The sequence below is a fragment of the Quercus robur genome, chromosome 7 (genome assembly GCF_932294415.1).
Source record: "Quercus robur chromosome 7, dhQueRobu3.1, whole genome shotgun sequence".
Taxonomy (NCBI): domain Eukaryota; kingdom Viridiplantae; phylum Streptophyta; class Magnoliopsida; order Fagales; family Fagaceae; genus Quercus; species Quercus robur.
Genome location: NC_065540.1, coordinates 29,768,153 through 29,787,471, shown reverse-complemented (window position 1 = coordinate 29,787,471; position 19,319 = coordinate 29,768,153). Strand labels below are relative to the sequence as shown.

General features: G+C 35.9%; 1 protein-coding gene across 3 annotated transcripts; it reads left to right on the top strand.

The window, feature by feature from the left end:
• Positions 1 to 4,172: 4,172 nt before the first annotated feature.
• LOC126693069 (syntaxin-132-like) lies at positions 4,173 to 18,204 on the top strand. 3 transcript variants are annotated; one of them, XM_050388933.1, is made up of 14 exons: positions 4,173 to 4,335; positions 4,420 to 4,465; positions 6,411 to 6,521; positions 6,705 to 6,761; positions 11,419 to 11,467; positions 12,274 to 12,362; positions 12,449 to 12,522; positions 15,114 to 15,156; positions 15,248 to 15,308; positions 15,419 to 15,444; positions 15,528 to 15,605; positions 15,711 to 15,791; positions 17,711 to 17,776; positions 17,916 to 18,204. In XM_050388933.1, exons 2-14 carry the CDS (start codon positions 4,448 to 4,450, stop codon positions 18,087 to 18,089), a joined length of 927 nt encoding a protein of 308 aa, XP_050244890.1. In that variant the 5' UTR covers positions 4,173 to 4,335; positions 4,420 to 4,447; the 3' UTR covers positions 18,090 to 18,204. The 3 variants fall into 3 exon arrangements, with proteins under 3 accessions (XP_050244890.1, XP_050244892.1, XP_050244891.1); XM_050388935.1 differs by having other exon boundaries at positions 4,177 to 4,335; positions 4,435 to 4,465; XM_050388934.1 differs by having other exon boundaries at positions 4,202 to 4,220.
• Positions 18,205 to 19,319: the final 1,115 nt, after the last annotated feature.

Here is a 19,319-nt window from a genome sequence, read left to right as displayed (position 1 = left end):
AATGGTTTTAATCGCTGGTTCCAGTCATCTCTCTCTCTCTTCTTCTTTCTTCGTGATTGCCAGCAATGATATTGTTGACAATGTCAAAGCAAAGATCTCCCTTGATTCTTTTTTTTTTTTTTTTCTTCATCTTTTTGGCATGGGTTGATAATTTCATGGCTAGATTTGATATTGTAGTATATATTTCATTTAATTCCTTATGTTGATCTTATTTCTATTTCCTTTTCCTGATAACCAAGAGAGGGTAGATTTGATTTTGTAGATGGATATAGGTCTATCAAATTGAAGGAGAAAAAAGAATAGTTTGGCTAGAAAGTTGAGGTTGAGGGTATGGAATGAGAAAACCTGTGAATTGATCTGTCACTTGATAATGAAGGTGGATGGGATTGGGTTGGAGGAAAAAAAATAATGGTATGGATGGAGAGACATGTTTCATTTAAGTTGATAGTGAATTTGGCTTAAAGTGGTTGAGTGGAAATTTTGATGGTGTGATTTGAGTAAAACAAAGTTTATTTCCAAACTAATTTGGAGATAAACTCTTCAAACTTCTCATATATCTCTTTTTTGTGTGAATTTTGAAAATCTAACCGTTGAATTTCATGTTCCTTATATTCTTAAAATGCATATCAAATTTTGTTTAAATCAAATGTTATTTACTATTCGACCAATAAACTAATTTTTTTATACACAAGTTTAGATTACAAAAACTTGAAATTTTAACATTTATTTGATGACATAGCAATTGATCTTTGATCTTCTTGAAATTTTGCAAGCATGAAGAATAAAATAAGAACATGCAATTCAACAATTAGATTTTCAAAATTTTCACTCAATAGAAAGATACACGAGGAGTTTGTAGAGTTTCCCTCTAAAGTAGTTTGGAGATAAACTTTGTTCATTTGAGTATGTGAATAACCATTTTGCTGCGATTTCTTTGAAAATTTGTGGGTCTTTAAAGGATTTCAAAGAAGAGATGGGGAGAAAAGAGAGAGGCCAAGAGAGAATTTCTCTCTCATAAAATAAAGTAATAGTTCTTTTTAAAATAAAATAATAGTAAATATATTGTATATGCCAAATAAGAACTCACTTTACATATTTTCAAAAGTAAAAAAAACATAATTATGTGTATATATACTCATACAAAACACACAATTATATTATTTTACTTTTGAAAATATGTTATTAGAAACATTGTACCAAACACTTTGTTTTGCATTATGAGTATTTTAAACATGTGTTTCAGAATACTTTTTAAATTATCACATCATTTTGAAAACTATTATTTGAACTCACATTCCAAATGTAGTGGGTCTTTTTGTGGTTAAAGTGGGTTGGGCTGCCTCCTGCGGTATTGGGCCCGATTGTTCTGAGTAAGGGAGTTAAGATCGGTCCAACTACAATTCAACTTGGCCTGGCTTGTGCACAAACTATGCCTTGTCTGCCAGGAGCAAACTTACGACGGGCGGAACTGTTTCAAATGGGTTGCGGCAGGCATATATGATAATAATAATAAAATCAAAGACTTTGAGATCTTTGTTAAGGTGAACAGATAAACCTTACTTAAAGAAAAAGATAATCACAGTTTTAACAACAATTATTTTATAAGAAAAGTAAAGGGAAACAAGTGGGTAGTATGTGAGTTGATTGAGAGAGTAAATAAATTAGATCAGGTCTGATCCGCAGGACCAAAACCAGAGAGGGAAGAACACCTCTTCTCAAAGTGAATAATCTCTCATGGAGATCCTGCTGCGGAAATTAATCACTTTGAGGGAAGTGGACTTGAATGGTTGGCACACAAGAACACCTTTCGTTTTCAGCAGAGAGCAAGATTTTGAGAGGGAGAGAGGGAATCAACCTATTGGTGCATGTCTGCCGTTCTTACTCTCTATCTTTTTTTTTTTTTTCTCTCCTTCTTTTCTAATATTCCCCTTTTTTCTTATCTTTTTTCTTTTCTTAATCCTTGTTTCTATTTCCTGGTTTTCAAGTCTTCAACACCACAGTGCTTATTGTTGGTGTCATGTCCCTTCCTGTAAACGGCAAGGGTCTCTTTATAGTGCTTGCTGTGACCAGATTTTACTATTCTAGCCCTTAACCACCTTTGTCTGGTTTGGGTGTATCTGCCGACCACCACTAGTCTAACTGCGTACCACTCCCCATCGCCAGACAAAAGAAAGCTATTTTGTCTGTTTGTCTGTCGTGACACCCTTTCTTGCTACGGTGTGGGTGCCTTCTCTCTCCCTATCCCTCATGGCATACACCTAGTGGTTCTAGCTTAGCTATATCCATTTGGGTGGTATGTCATCCCAGCAGGACACTTCCCCCAAAAGAGCCTTAGCAGGAACCTCAAAATAGGTTTTTCCCTCTCCCTACCACCAAACCATGCCCTCTTATCTTTGACCCATGACCTCACCATGTCTTGTATTGGCTAGGTACAGGCTGGTGAGGTATGGGCCTTGCGCATACCTCTCTTCCATGTATGTCCAAAATCTACATGCTGCTCATGTGCCTACCGTGGTTGGTCTGCACAGCCTGCCATCCGTTCTTGACCATTTTCTGGTTTCCCTTTCCTTTATGGCTTGCCCTAGTCGAGGCTGGGCCTTGCTTGATGGTGGCCTTTGTTTTTTCCTCAGCCCACCCTTCTTCTTACTACTATCTCCTACCATACCACTCTATCATTCCTGCTGCGAAGTTGTTTTGTTTCAATCTGGCTGGGTCCCTTTGGGCCTACCGCTTATTCTTCCCTTAATGGCCTAGCAAGACCATTGGTTCTTGTGTTACATTACTAGCGGGCTCCTGTGTCCCATTTGTTTTCCCTTAGGCATCCTGGGCCCGTTTGCTTTCCTTGGGCTTCCTTGGTCCTTTTCCTAACTTCACATTACCATGGGCTTTTACTGAATTATTTGGGCTTCTCCGGCCTAATTACGTTATTTCTCATCCTTGAGGTTCATAGGCTTGCCATCAACCCCTTACTTTCTTTGCTTTCATTACTTTGGGTCTGCCACGGCCCATTTTCACTTTTCCACATCATATATTGTCCATGGTCTACTTTTTCTCTCTTTCCGGGCTCCTTTAAGCCCATTTACCTCTTCAAGACCCATTTGTTTATCTCATGGGCCTGTGATCAATTATTCCTGCCGCTTGGGCTTAATGGGTTTTCTATCCGTTTGCCAACTCCTTTCTGTCTGTGTTGCTAGGCTTCTCCCTTCCACTTAGGCTTCCGAAATGGCCATCAACACCAAACCAGAAAAAATTGAAAACTAACACCAAATCCCAAACAATTTTGTTAGTTAGCAATGTTTCCAAACTATTTAGGAAACTAATATCTTGAGGCTTAGAAACTCGATTTTGCTCTTTGAACTCAAGCTACAAAGCCTCGAGTTTCATGTTGGAACTCAAGTATGAAACAATCGAGTTCCATATTGAAATGGCAAAGAAGAACAAGGTAGCAAAGAAGCTTGAGAACAAAGAAATTCAAAGAAGAAAGAATGCAACAAAGAAGGCAGAGATTAACTAAAAAAGAAGCAGATGCGGATCAACAAAGAAGAAGAAGGCAGATCAAAAACAACAAACCCAAACCCCTAACAAAAACAATGAACCCAAATCTACCTAACCATGCTTGAACCCAGATTGCCCTCGGCTCCACCCACGAACCCAAATCTCCCTAACCACCCTTCGGCTCAGATTGAATCCAGGCGACAACAGCCAGCTCGGACTGAACGGCGAAGGCTCCAAGCAGTAGCAGCAAGGGTTTCAAGCAAAGGATTTGTTGCAGAGCTTTTCTTCTTCCTCATTTGTTTGGTTTTCCTCTATCTTTTTTCTTTAAATGTGCAGAGTAGGAGCTCAAGTGTTTCATACTCGAAGTTTTATGGCTCGAATTCAAAGAGCAAAATCAAGTCTCCTATACTCGAGATGTTAGTTTTCTAAATAGTTTGAAAATGTTGCTAACTAACGAAATTTTTTGGGCCTGGTGTTATTTTCCAATTTTTCTCTTCCAAACATGCTCTAAATCTCTTTAAAAGTTGTGTGGTGTGCTTCAAATCCTTAACCCCCCCACCCCACCACCAACCCCCCAAAAAAAAAAAAAAGTTTAAAAACGTGTTTATGACGCAAATACCCTCTATTTCATTCAAAATGTATTATAAACTTGAAACTTCGTTATTACGCAATAAATAAGACGAAAAGGAAAAGACAAAAAATTGCAAGCAAAGCCTGCCTTCACGGTTTGTCACTGATCTGTTCTGCTGGCAACTTTCTCAAACCCATACATTAACATTATTCTCGTTCTCTCTCTCTCTCTCTTCCAAACCCTGCAGACCTGGCTTTTTCTTAAACCAGGTCTTAACCTCACCTAGCTCCATTTTACTTTTTTTTTTTTTTTTTAATTCCACAAATATTTTTGGATTTTTTTTTATATTCCAGTTTCAAATTTCTCAGCTCCACTTCGACAATGAACGACCTCTTAACGGTAATACCTTATTATTATTATTAATATTTAATATTTTAATTCCGAATTTAATTATTTGACGAAATCTGTGTGATTTGGTTGGCTAGTTTGTTTGGGAGCTTCTTGTTTCATTGGATCGTGTTTTAATTAATGGAATATAATATTTTCTGTTTGCTTGGATTCAAATCTTCAATGAGCCTGTTTAGTGTGACTGCAGAATTCTTGTACTTTATTTTTCATTTTTCTCAGCAACCAAATGGGGACCCCTTTTTTTTTAGTTTGAATTAAGTTGAGTTTGATAATTGAATCCAATAAAATTATGAATAAATAAAAGATGAGTCAGATACTGAGAATTACTATAACATTTTTATTTTTTTGAATAATTATGTGAAAAATTTTCATGGATCTTGTTTTTGTTGGTAATGTGGTGAGATATAAAATAATATTGATTAAGATATATGAATTTTTTTTTTTTTTTTTTTTTTCTGAAAATTTTAGGGCATTTAATAAGAATATGAATCATATATTTTATGTTATTGTAAGGTAAAAAAAAAGAAAAAAGAAAAAGAAGATGATTTACCTAACTAAGCTAATTACTTGTATTAGGCTCAGTTAAAGTGGAGATCTTAGTTTCATGGGGTCCTTAAATTTGAAGATCTAGAGCTCTTAACTTTCGCATTTCCCTAAGGTTCTCTCAGCAGTCTAATGGTATATTGTTGTGTGTTTTTTTTGAAAGGTTTAAAAAAATACTAGCATACTTGTGATTTCATTGAAATCTTAGGTGGTTATTTATTTATTTATTTTTCTCTTGAGAGTTTTAGTTTATTTTGGGGTCTCAAATTTCTAGCAGTGTCCAATTTATGTACATGGAAGCGTTGCTCCATTTAGCATTACTCAAATGAATTCTAAGCCACCAAGTTTTGGTTGTGAAATGTACTTCATTAATTCATTTGCAAATATTTTCAACATTCAGGAGAGTAACCAAAAAAAAAGAAAAAGTTTGATGTAATGAAGTGTGTGCTATGAGTTAAAAAATAAACAAAAGAAAGAAAAAATAAAAAATGAAGAGGTGAAGTCACTTCAACTTTTTGTCACCATACTTTTTTGGTAAGTCTGTCCGTCACTCATAAATCAGCTAAATGCTTGGAAATCCTTTTTCATTCTTAGAGCAATGGATGTAGCTACCTTCCTATATTTAGATTTTAGTTCTCTCACCTTGATGTCAGTTTCCTATGGGGCATCATCATAGATTTAGCCAGATATATATATATATATATTTTTTTTTTTTCCAAGAAGTCTTTCACTTTCATCTCAACTTCCAGTGGTGGGCTTTTGGAATTTTGGTTGCATCAATTTTTTTTTAATTATTTATTTATTTTTTTCAAGAAGTCTCCAATTTCATCTCAACTTCCAGTGGTGGGATTTTGGAATATTGGTTGCATCCTTTTCGGGATCTGCTGGTAGTGATCTCTATAGGGCCCAGAATGCTTTTCGTGTATAAATTTTGGATGCTCATTAATGTACACCTATATCTAAGGAGCAAATTGGTAAAGCATTCACAGAAATGTTTTCTATTTAGGTTTACAAGGTTGAATCTTTTCAGCATGGTTTCCTCACAAGGACCAAATTACCATTTTAATTTGGAATCCTTAGTGTATATGAGAATAATAGATGATTCCAGTACTTCTTTTAGGTACTACAAATTTTTTGAGAATCTAATAAATGCATAGATAGGCTGAAAAGAGCACATTTCCTCCCCTAGCACGTGTTACAAACTTCAAACTTTTGTCAATGTCTTTTATTTATTTTTTTTTGTATTTTTTTTCTTCAGTCTAGACCATTTTCATGTATTTCCTTTCAATGGATCTGAATGGTTTAAAAGAAAAAAAAAAAAAGAAGCATTTAAGTAGCTGACTGAAGTTTCAGGATTAAGGCTTGTTGAGTTTCTGTTGACTTGATGTTGCAGGACTCATTTGAGATCCCCCAGGGTCAAGCTTCTAGAGGTGGAGATATAGAGCTAGGTGCACAGGCTTCAATGAATTCAGGAGAGCTGGGTTTGGAGAGTTTCTTTAAGCAGGTGCTTTGGCTAGATTTTTGTTTACCCTGAACTTCTTGGGAAGATAAAAGATCAATGTCATTTTCTTCTTTCTCTTTTTGTATTTATCTTATAATCCATCTGTATATGGGCTTTATCAAACTCATATCCATGGTATTACCATCTTATGTCTATGACTTTTATACCATATCTTGGTGTCTCCAGGTTACAGAGATTGAGAAACAATATGGGAAGCTGGACAATCTACTAAAAAAGCTCCAGGTAAGGATTTACATATTCCACATTCCGAGCTGGCCAAGGTTATTATGTCATTTACCAGCCTGCCATAACTGTTTAGCAAACCATGTTTTTAAGATCTGTACTACTATAGAATTGGATAATTTGAATTTTTTTTTTTTTTTTTGATAAGTAATAAGATATATTGATAAAAAAGGAACACCCTAGTGCACAGGGAGTGAACAAGGGAAAAGAAATCAAATACAAAAATTGCAAGAGTCTAGGAAAGCAATAAAAGAAGGGAATGATTGATTTTGCAAAGCAAACAACCAATCCCTTAAAGTTCTAAAAAAGAGAAGCTTGAGGTCCAGAATAGATCTCTCAATATCTTCAAAACATCTACTATTTCTCTCCCTCCAAAGACACCACAATAAGCAATGAGGAATGATGGACCAAATATAACCATTTCGATGACGACCAAAGCTGCCTTGCCAACACCGTAACAGCCCCAAAACAGTGTGCGGCATAACCCAAGTTACTCCAAAAAGACCCAAAACCATAGACCATAGATCCATAGCAAAAGGACAATGAAGGAATAGATGGTCAACCGATTCACCATTTCTCTTACACATGTAGCACCAATCCAAAATCCACACCTTCCTTTTTCGTAAATTATCAATCGTCAAGCATTTCCCTAAGGCAGCAGTCCAAACAAAGAAAGCTACTCTAGAGGGAAACTTCTGCTTCCAAATACTTTTCCAAGGAAAACCATAGAAAGTGGTGCCAACTAAAATTCTATAATAATCACTAACCAAGAAACCCTTATCTTTGCTAGGAATCCAACACATTTTATCCTCACCTAGCCCCCTTATAGGAGAACCATATATGGTTTCCATGAAGTCTGACATAGCCTCTAGATCCCAAGCATGCACACCCCTAAAGAATTTCACATCCCAAAAGAGGACACCATTGGTGGACATCATAAGCTTAGCCACATTAGCATCCTTATTCTTGCAAAATCTGGACAAGTCTGGATATCTAACAACAAGAGATGTCTCTCCACACCACCGGTCTTGCCAAAACTTCACTCTAGACCCATCACCAATATCAAACAGAATATGGCGAGAGAAAGAAGGCCATCTCTGACTGATATTTTTCCATAAACCAACACCATAAGGGTCAATCACAGATCTGGTACACCAGCCCCCCCACACACATCTATATTTCATTTCTATCACTTGTCTCCAAAGGGCATCTTCCTCAATCCCAAATCTCCAAAGCCACTTCCCAAGTAAAGCTTCATTGAAAAGTCTTATCTTCCTTATCCCTAAACCACCCGAAGAAATAGGAGCACAAACAGTAGCCCATTTAACCAAATGAATTTTAGGATCATCTTTAAAACTGCCCCATAAGAAATTCCGCTGGAGCCTCTCAATTCGGTTAGCCACACTAGCAGGTATAAGAAATAAAGATAAAAAATAAGTGGGTAAATTAGATAGGGTGCTTTTGATTAGGGTGACTCTTTCTATTTGAGTCAATTTTACACAGCCACTAAAATCTCAAAGATACCTATATAGCCACTTGAAACTTATTTTTCTAGATATATGCTTTAGAAAAATCTTACAAAATATAATGTGAATAAAAGGGAAACATAGTTATAAAATAGTTTGAGGGTAGGGGGGTATGTGTGTCCCATTACACATATGACTGTAAGAGGAAAAATTAGGATGAGACACCCTTAGAGCCGAAGGGGCAGGTACACAGAGAAATTCCCTGCCATGTGCTCTGCGATATGGTGGAGGGCTTGTAGTTCTAGAATAACCATAATCTGTAGCTTGGTTGGACTCCAATACTCTGCCAATGCATTGCTCATAAGAGTTCTGTAATTTGTGTGACTGCAATATTTTACTTACGCGGGGGCTTCATCTCGCTTAACATGTCAAGGCTTTTTATCCTTCCATTGTACCGAACTTTTCACTCACTTTATGTTTGTCTGGTTTTATTATGAGTAGACTATGGAGTAGATATTCCTATTTGCTAGACACCAAGATGTTGGGGGTGTTATCCAACCCAATCCCTTAACCGTAAAAAGAACTATAAAAAAATAAATAAATAAATAAATAAAATAAAAAGCAGAAGAAAAAGGTAAAATGAAAAAAACGATGCCCAGCCATGCTTACAGTCCCATCTAGTTTCCTAAGGACCCATTGTTGCTGCCATAACCTATCATTTTCATAATCGACCTGGATTGAGAATCCAACCATCATTCAAGCCCACAATTTGATTGTCAAGATCCTCAACTGTTGTCCCCATGAGCCAGGAATGACCCAGAACTGCACTATTGTCAACAGCAAGCCCTGGCGGTTCCAATTTGTCAATTCTTCTGTGCTGCTACACTCACCACCCTTGTCCCATGCACTGTGCTGCTGCCCAAGTCTTGTTGAGGGCATTGCATCGTCTGGCTGTGGACAACTCTCTTAAATTATTTATTCATACAAAGTTGCCCTTTGCCCATAGGAAGTCTTAAGATGTAAAGCCCAAACCACCCAGGTCAGGTCTGATCTTTCCTTTCTCTTGTGGGCATGACTCAATTTGCTATTTAATTATTTTTCGACATAATTTCATTGTTGTTGGTTAACTGCTGGTTTGTCAATAATTTTCCCTTGATTAAAGAAAAATTATAGTACTTACTAACAATTTTTCTTTGATCATCTTGAAAAAGAAAAAAACAAAAAGAAAATATCAATCAACAACCAAAAGCAAACTGACCCACATCAACTCTAAACCAGTACCCATACCCACAGACCACATCTCACCTTGCCCAAAACTGACAACCCACCCATGCCACACCAAAACTCTGGCCTTACTTTTATCGCCAACTCGGTCTGATTCTCAGACAAAGACGGAACCCCACAGTCACTGGTGGTTCAAGATTTCTGAAGTCATGGTTGACTCCCCTGGCCCAACTGCCATGTCAACACCAATATTTATACCGGAAAATCTTCTCATGTGTCATTGTCGAGTTGTGTTGAAACTACCACAATGCGCCATTGCAAGGTTCACCACGGCACAAATCTATCGGTCTCATCAATCGCTCTTCAGGTAGTGTTTTGGCAGCTGCCTTGCTCGCCATAGCCTTTAATTTCCACCTGTGCCAATTCAAGCATAGCTTGTATTGAGGTCCATCGCAAAGGACCTGTGACTATCACATCAACACCAATCTTCTGCTGCTTGATTTCTTTTAAACAATAATAAATAAATAACAAATAGGAAGGCCCAAGGCCCAACTGGACGACAAGTGATCTTGGTATGCCCATATGACTTTCTGTATACACAACCCATTATTTTGACATGTGTTTGCCCAAGAAGTCCAATCACAAGATGATTAGTCCAGCAGGCATGATTCAGGACTGCACCTAGCAACATCCAATCTATAGCCCACATCAACAAGTTCAGGTATTGATAACAATTCTTTGTTGGAGTTCATTATACTAGTACACAATGGTGATATGAGAGGCACCTTTGCTTGGTGGTTATGGATTTTCAACATTTGGTTACATGAGATGGACCAATTCTTTGAACAAATAGATTTATCAAATAACAAGAGGATTGGGTTTGCCAAAATAAAACGCAATGGATTACCGGAACGAGATTGAGAACCTTTGCCTTTTGGACAAGCCTGCTCTTACTTATCGGGAAGAAATAAAAGAAAAACTTAAAGTGGAATATCTACCAGTCTTATCAAATGAAATATACTCCCAATCTCATCAAGCTGATTTTTTAGATAAAAGAAACAGTCAGAGACAAGGGAACAAATAGTTAGTAGCACAATTTGAATAAGATAAAATCAGTGTTTGCATAGTTTCTAGTTCTAAGTCTTAGTCTACCATGGAACCAACCCTAGGGAATTTACTAAAGCTGTCCAAGACTTGTCTGCAAAGATCCTCCCAAAGGACAATAGGTAACAATTAAATTACTGATTCCCACACAGGAGACAACTCTGGTAATGAGAACTTGGTGATGAAGGAACATCAAGTGCCTACCACCAAAACATAAGCTGGAGAAGTACACATGCTGACAGATGTTTCTGTAATGCTATAGCAACATAAAGAGTATACCACAAACTCGAAAACAACAAGATGGGATATTTGAATTGTGTGAAGTGGACATAGCCTATTGGGGAGTCACTACTTGATGAAAAGAAATTTATCCAAGAGAGAAAACAATTAAAGGATACACGTGATGTGAAAATTGAGTTTGATGCATATGCTACTAACCAGTCCTCCATGGACCATGAGGAAGAAAAGTTTGATACAATGGTTCTTTCTGTGTATGTATGTATTCTTTTATAAAAGACAAATGGAGGTATTTCAAAAGTAAACAAAATCTTGTATTGCATTGTAATTTCCTCTTCACATAATAGAAAATTGTATGCGGTTTAACTGAGCCTAATGTTTAAAATAGTAAATTATCATTTTATAGTTTTATAGCACATGATAATAGAAGTTACGTAGGGGTAGGGCATTAATGAGAAAATTTGAATCAGCATTAGTTGTAATATCTGATGAGCATCGTATCTTATCCAAAAGAATGCTTAGATGATTAGATGGTGCTACATTCTGAAAATGTTTTCTTTCATGACAAAAAAAAAATCAGGTAAAATGTGCTTATGCTCTTATATTCTTGCAAATCTTGTCTGCAGGATGCACATGAAGAGTCCAAGGCTGTGACTAAGGCTCCTGCGATGAAAGGTAATCTCTACTTGTTGCATTTTTGTTGATATTCATGCAAAGTTTGAGTGTTTCATAATTAGGTATGCATTGTTTTATTTTTACTTGCCACATCTATGCTATACCCCAAAGGACTAGTCATGATTAGGATTTTTGATACCTAATGGACTAGTCATTATTTGAGGACTCTGAACGGTGGATCCTTAACATAAAGTCCCTTTTTCTTCCATACTCTCCTTGAATGGAGCTAATTCTTACCTTCTTTCTCTTCCTTATCCCTCCCTGTTCTAGTTGATCATTGTAATTTGGGTACTTAATTTTTGCCGCTGTAGTACATTTCCAGTGCTATTCTTTAATAAAATGTTCTTACGTTATTTATCCCCAAAAAAAAAAAAAAAAAAAAGTGATACTAGAGGTCTATTTGATATTTACCTTAACCCTAGGGGATCTTTTTGTGTTTTTCCCTTGTTGCTTAGAATAAGCTATGTTTGGATACTTTATTGTGGTTAGCACAAAGCCCAAGTTAATTGATAAACTAGCAATGTGAAGTCAGGTTTGTGGTGTGCATTGATTTTACTTATCAGAAAGATCATATTTTTCATTATTTTATTAATGATTTTCAAGCAGTATCTACTATGTTTTTTGAAGTCAAGGCGGAAATTATTTGAAGTTAGCGATTCTTAGTTTGAGGAAATATGGAATAATTGATTTACTTATAAAAAGGGGATTTATTGTTTTTGAGAATCCATTTTTTCCTTAACCTACTTATCTTTTATTTTTGTTTTTCTTAACTCAATAATTATGATGGTTCCTGTCCTTATGTGTAGCAATCAAGCAGCGAATGGAGAAAGATATTGATGAAGTTGGAAAAGTTTCCCGTTACATAAAATCAAAAATTGAAGGACTCGACAAAGAGGTTACACTGTTTGTTGCTTTTGTTGGTTTTAAGTGCATGGGTTGCTCATGTGATGTCCTCACGCCTCCTCTTTCTTTGTGGTCCAGAATTTAACAAATAGGCAGAAGCCTGGTTGTGGAAAAGGAACAGCTGTAGACCGAACGAGAATGGCAACAACTATGTAAGTTACACTCAAATTTAGCCTCTCTCTCTCTCTCTCTCTCTCTTTTCTTTTTCTTTGTGAGCTATGCTATGATGAGACTTGTCAAAAAGGGGAAAACAATTTTGAACTGCATTGTTAGGAGATCACCAATGTTTGCCCCCAAAACATGCTTGGTAGAGACAGTTATGTTTAATTGGCTTCTTTTTTTTTTTTTTCATTATTTTTATATTATGCAAGGTACAGGTCTTGCAACTTTATGACACCTGCAGGTAGTTGAAACCATCTGATTGGTAGGTTATTCTTGGGGATCTCTCAAGTCTCAACAGATAAAATACCTTAAGTTTCAATTATTTCACCAAGGACATAGGTTTTGCTTGTTCTGTTTGTGAAGTGTTTTTGGTTTTTTTAAATCTGTTGTATGAACTTAACCCCTCCTACTCCTCTCCAAAAAACAAATCCTTTAAGTTAAATTGGATGTCCATACCAAGATTCTTATTCTATGGTTGGATCTCTCTTACTTTCTGCAGTTTTTATTCAAAATAAAAATGTGTTTTTGGTTTCAATAGAATTTTGCTCTGAAGTCTGAACTGGTCTGGATGAAAGTTCTTACAATGCACTGTGTCAAATCAAATGAGCATTCACATAAGCTGTTAATCACATGATCTATTTAATAGTTTTGTTACTTCTTTAAATGATTTAATAAGTCATGTGATTAAAATACATGTGGATGGTCTTATGAACTGCCATGTAATGGGTTGGAGGAGATACTTCCAACCTGATTTGGAGAAAAACTATCCTTTTTGTTTCTATTTGTTTTAGCTTAAAATGCCAACTTATTTATACTGCCAGCTTATGAAAAAAATTTTATGCTTAACTTGTTCTAGGCACTGCTGTACTTTTACACAACTTATTTTTTTTAATAATAAGGGTGGCAAACTTACTTTGTTAAAGAGTACTCTTTCGAGCCTTCCTACCTTTTTATTATCCTTGTTCACTATTCCTCAAGTAGTGACGGCTAGATTGGAAAGGATTTAGAAGAATTTCCTTTGGGGGACTATTAAGGAAATTTTTAAACATTCTTTAGTTGAGTGGGACAAGGTTTGTTTACCAGTGGAGGTAGTTGGCTTGGGATACGGAGGGTTGGGTTGTTTAACCAAGCCTTGCTCTATAAGTGGTTATGGTGTTTTGGGAAGGAAGTTAACAGGTTATGGTGTCAAGTTATAGCAACCAAATATGGAGTGGGTCGTGGGAGCTAGTGTACTAGGGATATTAGAGGAACCCATGGTTGTGGTATGTGGAAGAATATTAGAGTAGGTGCTGAGAGTTTCTTTGGCAGGTGTATGTAGTGGGGAACGGCCATCATATTCGTTTTTGGTACAACCCCTAGAGTGGGCCTACTCTAACGGATCTCTATCCAAATCTTTTTGCCTGCTCTGTCTAAAGAAGCTTGGATTTTTGATTTGGTTGTTTCTGCTACAAAAGGGGGTAATAGGAGCTAGAATTTACAATTCTACCTAGCTTTTCACAACTGGGAGTTGCCAAGGGGTGACAGAGATGATACCTTGACTTGGAAGTTGAATCGGTCTGGTGTTTTTTTATGTCCATTCTTTTTATAATTTTTTGTCTATTTTGTCTGGCCCTCCTACAGTTTCTTTCCCTTGGAAGAGCATTTGAAGTATAAAGGTACCTAATAGAGTGTCTTTTATTTTTTTAATGGACGGTTGCTTGGGGTAGAATTCTTACCATTGGTAATCTTGTTCTAAGAGGTTTATCTTTGGGTAATTGGTGTTGCTTGTGTCATTGTGATAAGGAAACTGTGGATCATTTTTTGCTCCATTGTAAGTATGCTTCTGCTTTGTGGTGTGAAGTTTTTTTGATGTTTGGGATCCAATGGTTGATATCGAAGATAGTAGCCTCTCTTCTTTTTGGATGGTGGAATTGGCTAGGGAAGCACTTTTCTAAAATTTGGAATATGGTTTCAACTTGTCTTATGTGGTTAATTTGGTAGGAACAGAATACTCATACTATTGAAGATACTGTGAGATTTGCAGATGTTTTGAAGTCTTTGCTAATTGGAACTTTGGTTCAGTAGTCTAGAATTTGGGGTTTTACACAATGTATCTCCATTTATGATTTTCTACTTCTGTTCGTATCTCTTGTATTTGTTATAAGCACAAAGTTTTCGCCATCGTGAACATGCTGTTCTTTTTATGCAATAAAACTTTGATTACCTATCCAAAAAAAAAAAACCAATAAAATTAAGCTCATCCAAACACACTGTGATCAGTAAAACGAAAGTAACAAGATAATTATTAGAGTTTGACTAGTAAATTTGATACATAAATATTGAAAAAGAACATTCCAAATGTGAATCCCTAAATTGATTCCAATAGGACCACCCTATAGATGATATGAATAAAATAATGTGCAACTGTTGGATAAGTCAATGAAAGAGTCATTTGTTGTCTTTCTGTTTGAATTTTGCATGATTTATTTTCATGGGGTTGGAATCTTTTTATTCACCATCTTTGATATAATTTCTTGTCTCAATGGATTCTATTAATCAAGACAACCAAATATGACTTCTTGTCTGTGATATTTTGTTACAGTTCCTTGAAAAAGAAGTTGAAGGATAAGATGGCTGAATTTCAGGTTGGTGATCAGACATTTTCGTTGGATGGTATGTTTCCCTTTTATTGTTTTTATGCAATCTCAAATTTACAGTTCTTAAAAATGTATGCAGACTTTACGGGAAGCTATCCATAAAGAATATTGCGAGGTTGTTGAGAGGCGTGTCTTTACAGGTTTGAACCTTCATTTGTTACTGATCAATGGCCATATATCTGCTGTTTGATTTGCATCTTCCATGAAAAGGAGTTAACCTCTTTGAATCTCTTGGTGTCATGATTGTCAGTAACGGGCACAAGAGCTGATGAAGAGGTGACATTTGTTCCATTCTTGAAAATTCCTAGTAAACCTATAACCTTTTTAGGTCTTTTCCTGATTACTTGAACAATGATCAGACAATTGAGAGATTGATTGAGACTGGAGACAGTGAACAAATTTTCCAGAAGGCAATTCAGGAACAAGGGCGAGGCCAGGTTAGTCACTCCTTTTACTTCAAATTTAACAGTAAGTTTCTATGTGAAGATAAATTCGTTTAAATTGGCCACGCCTTGTTTTGTATTCTTTGGTTGTGTTTGCAGATAATGGCCACAGTGGCAGAAATTCATGAGCGTCATGATGCAGTTAGAGAAGTGGAGAGGAAGCTTCTCGACTTACAACAGGTATTATTCATTTTTTGCATTGATCTGTATCAGCGTATTAATTTATATTATTCCACTGCCATGCAGCCCAGATTTCAATGCCAATATGGTTAAATGGGAAAATTTTTGTGACCTAAATAACAATTTACTTTTTGAATTTTGCTTTATTGGGGTTCTCTACCATCTCTACATTGTCAATGATGAGTTTCTTATGCTCATGCAAACCTGAGTTTAGTCAAAGTAGCTCTTGAGCTTAGTGTTTTGTCATATTGTCATCAAGCCCTACCTGGTGGTCAAAAACAGTCATATAGCCTTATTTGACTTTCCAGTCAAACTAGATTGTGAAGCCAAAGTGTTAAAGAGGCTCTTTAGGCAAAGTTAGTGGCCTAAAAACAATCAATCAGGATTTACAGTCATTAAAGAGACTTGAGTTGATTAAAGACATACTACATTTTAAATTCTGTTGTCCAAGTGATAGCAAGCAAGAGCAAAGGCTTGTGGGTGTCCCCTCCAGTCTAGAATTAAGGCCTCAGAATCATTAGCTAATAGGCTTTGTCTCATGCCTTTATTCATTCATGATTCAATGGCTTGGTGTCTTAGGCATAAAAGAGATACATCAATCTTTTTGCCAATACACTCAAGGGCCATAGGTATGGACACAATTAAGGATCTAGCTCTTCCAGAGTGGTTTCTCATTGATGGCTCAGGCCCCCCTGGTAGGAGAAGAGTCAAACAAGGTGGTGCAGACAATAGAGTTTGAAAAAACACAAGATTAAATACCAAAATATTTAAGAACTGTGGTCTAATTTCGATATGATGCTTTTTGGCACATTTCATAAGCTATGTTAGTTATTATTGAATCTTAGTATTAAGAATTATTTTTTTGGAAGCAAAGTTAACTTGGGTCTTTGTTGATAACTATCAATGTTTGTGGGTACATCACCTTGAAACTAAGGGGTGAAAAAACCTAGGACTTCCTTGAGCTGCACCATCATATCATCTATGTTTTTTTGCATGTCTAGGCAGGGCATGGGCTGTCCTATTTCCAGTTCGTAGTACATGTTGAATACTCCATCTGCGTAATGACTGCCTAGTGTTATTTTTATCTTTCTTTATTTCACACTCCATTTATTGTTTTAACACCAAAAAACCCATCAAATATATTCAAGATTCAATCTTTTCTTTACCTAAACCCTTAAACATCAAACCTTATTCAAACGCCTCAAGATATCATCAACAAATCTAATTTAGTGCTGAATCCCTAAAGATCCTTCATCACAAGACCCACCAGAGAGAGAGAGAAAGAGGAACAAAAAAAAGGCGTGTGTACTTCAGCTGTCTAGGTTAGTAATGACTGAGTCAAAGAGTCAATAATAAAGTTGTGCAAGCTTATAGTCACATGGGGAATGTGCGTAGCAGTATTGTTACGCATCTCTACTTGCTTATGAAATAGGAGACTGGAGTCCAAATTCATTCTCAGTCTCGTCAAGGAATCATATAGCTTACTAAAACACAAATTATGTTTTTGTATTGAAGTCATCTGGCAAAGGCTTTCATTGCTTTCTTGGGTATTTTGTAGTATGAGACCTGCTGTGTAATGGATAATGAGCTTTTGTCCAAGTCCAAGAGTAGTGATCCTTTTTAGCACTACTCAATCTTCTTCAAAGTTTATGTTAATTTATTCCTTTCTTTGTTGGCAACTCAAGATTTTTTTTTTTTTTTTAAATTAAATGGGAGGTAACTCAAGTTTTATGATTAGTTGAGAGGAAAGATTATTGCCAGTTTTTAAATATAAGTAGATATGGACCATCTTTTGAAATGCAATAAAATGTAGAAAATCTGTCTATTTGTGCTTATGTTGGGCTTAGCGATTATGGTTTATGTTTGTGGTTTGTAGCAGAATTTCAGATGATAGGTTTATTGAATTCTGTGAAGTACAGATATTTCTGGATATGGCGGTCTTGGTGGATGCACAAGGGGAAATGCTTGACAACATAGAGTCACAGGTAATTGAATTATTCTCTCAAAAAATTATTCTTCCATGGATTTCTTTGAGGAGTTGACAGTTTAAAGCAACATGGAGTGACATTGTTTGGGCAGATAACATAATTAACCATGTATGTATGTCTTCACTCTCCTTTTCAGGTCTCAAGTGCAGTAGATCATGTGCAGCAAGGGAATACTGCCCTCCAAAAGGCCAAGAAGCTACAGAAGAACTCCAGGAAATGGATGTGCATTGCAATTATCATCCTTCTTATCATTGTTGCAATCATTGTTGTGGCCGTAATCAAGCCGTGGAGTAGCAACAAGGGTGCTTAGTGCTTTATCATTTGAATGTATAAATGTATGAGTTGCATACCATAGATAACTTTTTGAAGAGCACCCAGGCGACCCAACATTTTCATCTAATTATTTGCAGTCCATGCTTCAAACCTGCTTCTTGTCATCCATCTATTTTATAATTGATCAAGTGTGTATTAGTTTTAATTAAAAATGTAAAATGTTATGCCCTATATATATATATATATATATATATATAGTATTGATTTTTATTGTGAAAAGATGACTTTCCTAAGGTCAAAAAGGTTATTTGTCCAGTGAAAGGTATTGTGTTGTTTCAATTTGGCATGACTACAGAAATAAAATTCCTGCCAGTTACGTGACAATACTAGGATGATCCCTAGCTTCAGGGCAAGAGAACTGAGTAGGGGCTAGAACGAATTGCGCTGGCTGAATTATGACCTTAAAAAACAAAAATTGGGGATATTTTTGCTATGAATTTATGAAAAGAAAATTGTTTATTTCTCCTTAATGGAGAATTGGTGTCTTATATTTTAACACTACCAAGTCTCTGTAATTCTTTGCGTAGTTGGTGAGCTCAACAACTCACGTGCTTCCTTTGGGTACGACCAAAGGCGATGGCCAGTAGGGGTGTGTAGAAAACTCACCGACCCGCCAAACTTGACCTAACCTAACCTGATCTACCAGGTTGGTGGGTTGGGTTGGGTTACAAAAAAATTTTTTATAGCGGGTCGAATTGGATTTGGGTCATAAAATTACAAATCCGTCACACTTGACCTGACCCGACCCATCCATATTTAATATATATTTAAAATATATTATATATTTAATAATTTAAAAAAAAAAATCAATTGTAGGGCACTTATATATATATATATATATTTAATAATTTAAAAAAAAAAAAAAACAGTTGTAGAGCAGCATTTTCTCGGTTCCTCCTACTAATACTAATTTAATATATATATATATATATATAATATATTATATAATTAATTAAAAATTTTAAATAATCGATTCTTTCTATATTATATAAAAGCCAATTAGTTCACACAAATTCTAATAAATTACTATTCTTGTTTAGTCATTAGTGTTTATTGTCTTTAAGAAGTTACATTGATACTAATCTTTAGGTTTTTTTAATATATTAATATTAATATTTTTTTTCTATTCAATTTAATAATAATAATAAAATTTTCAAATCCATGGGTTCAACCCGACCCATGTGGGTTGGGTTGGGTTGAATTTTTT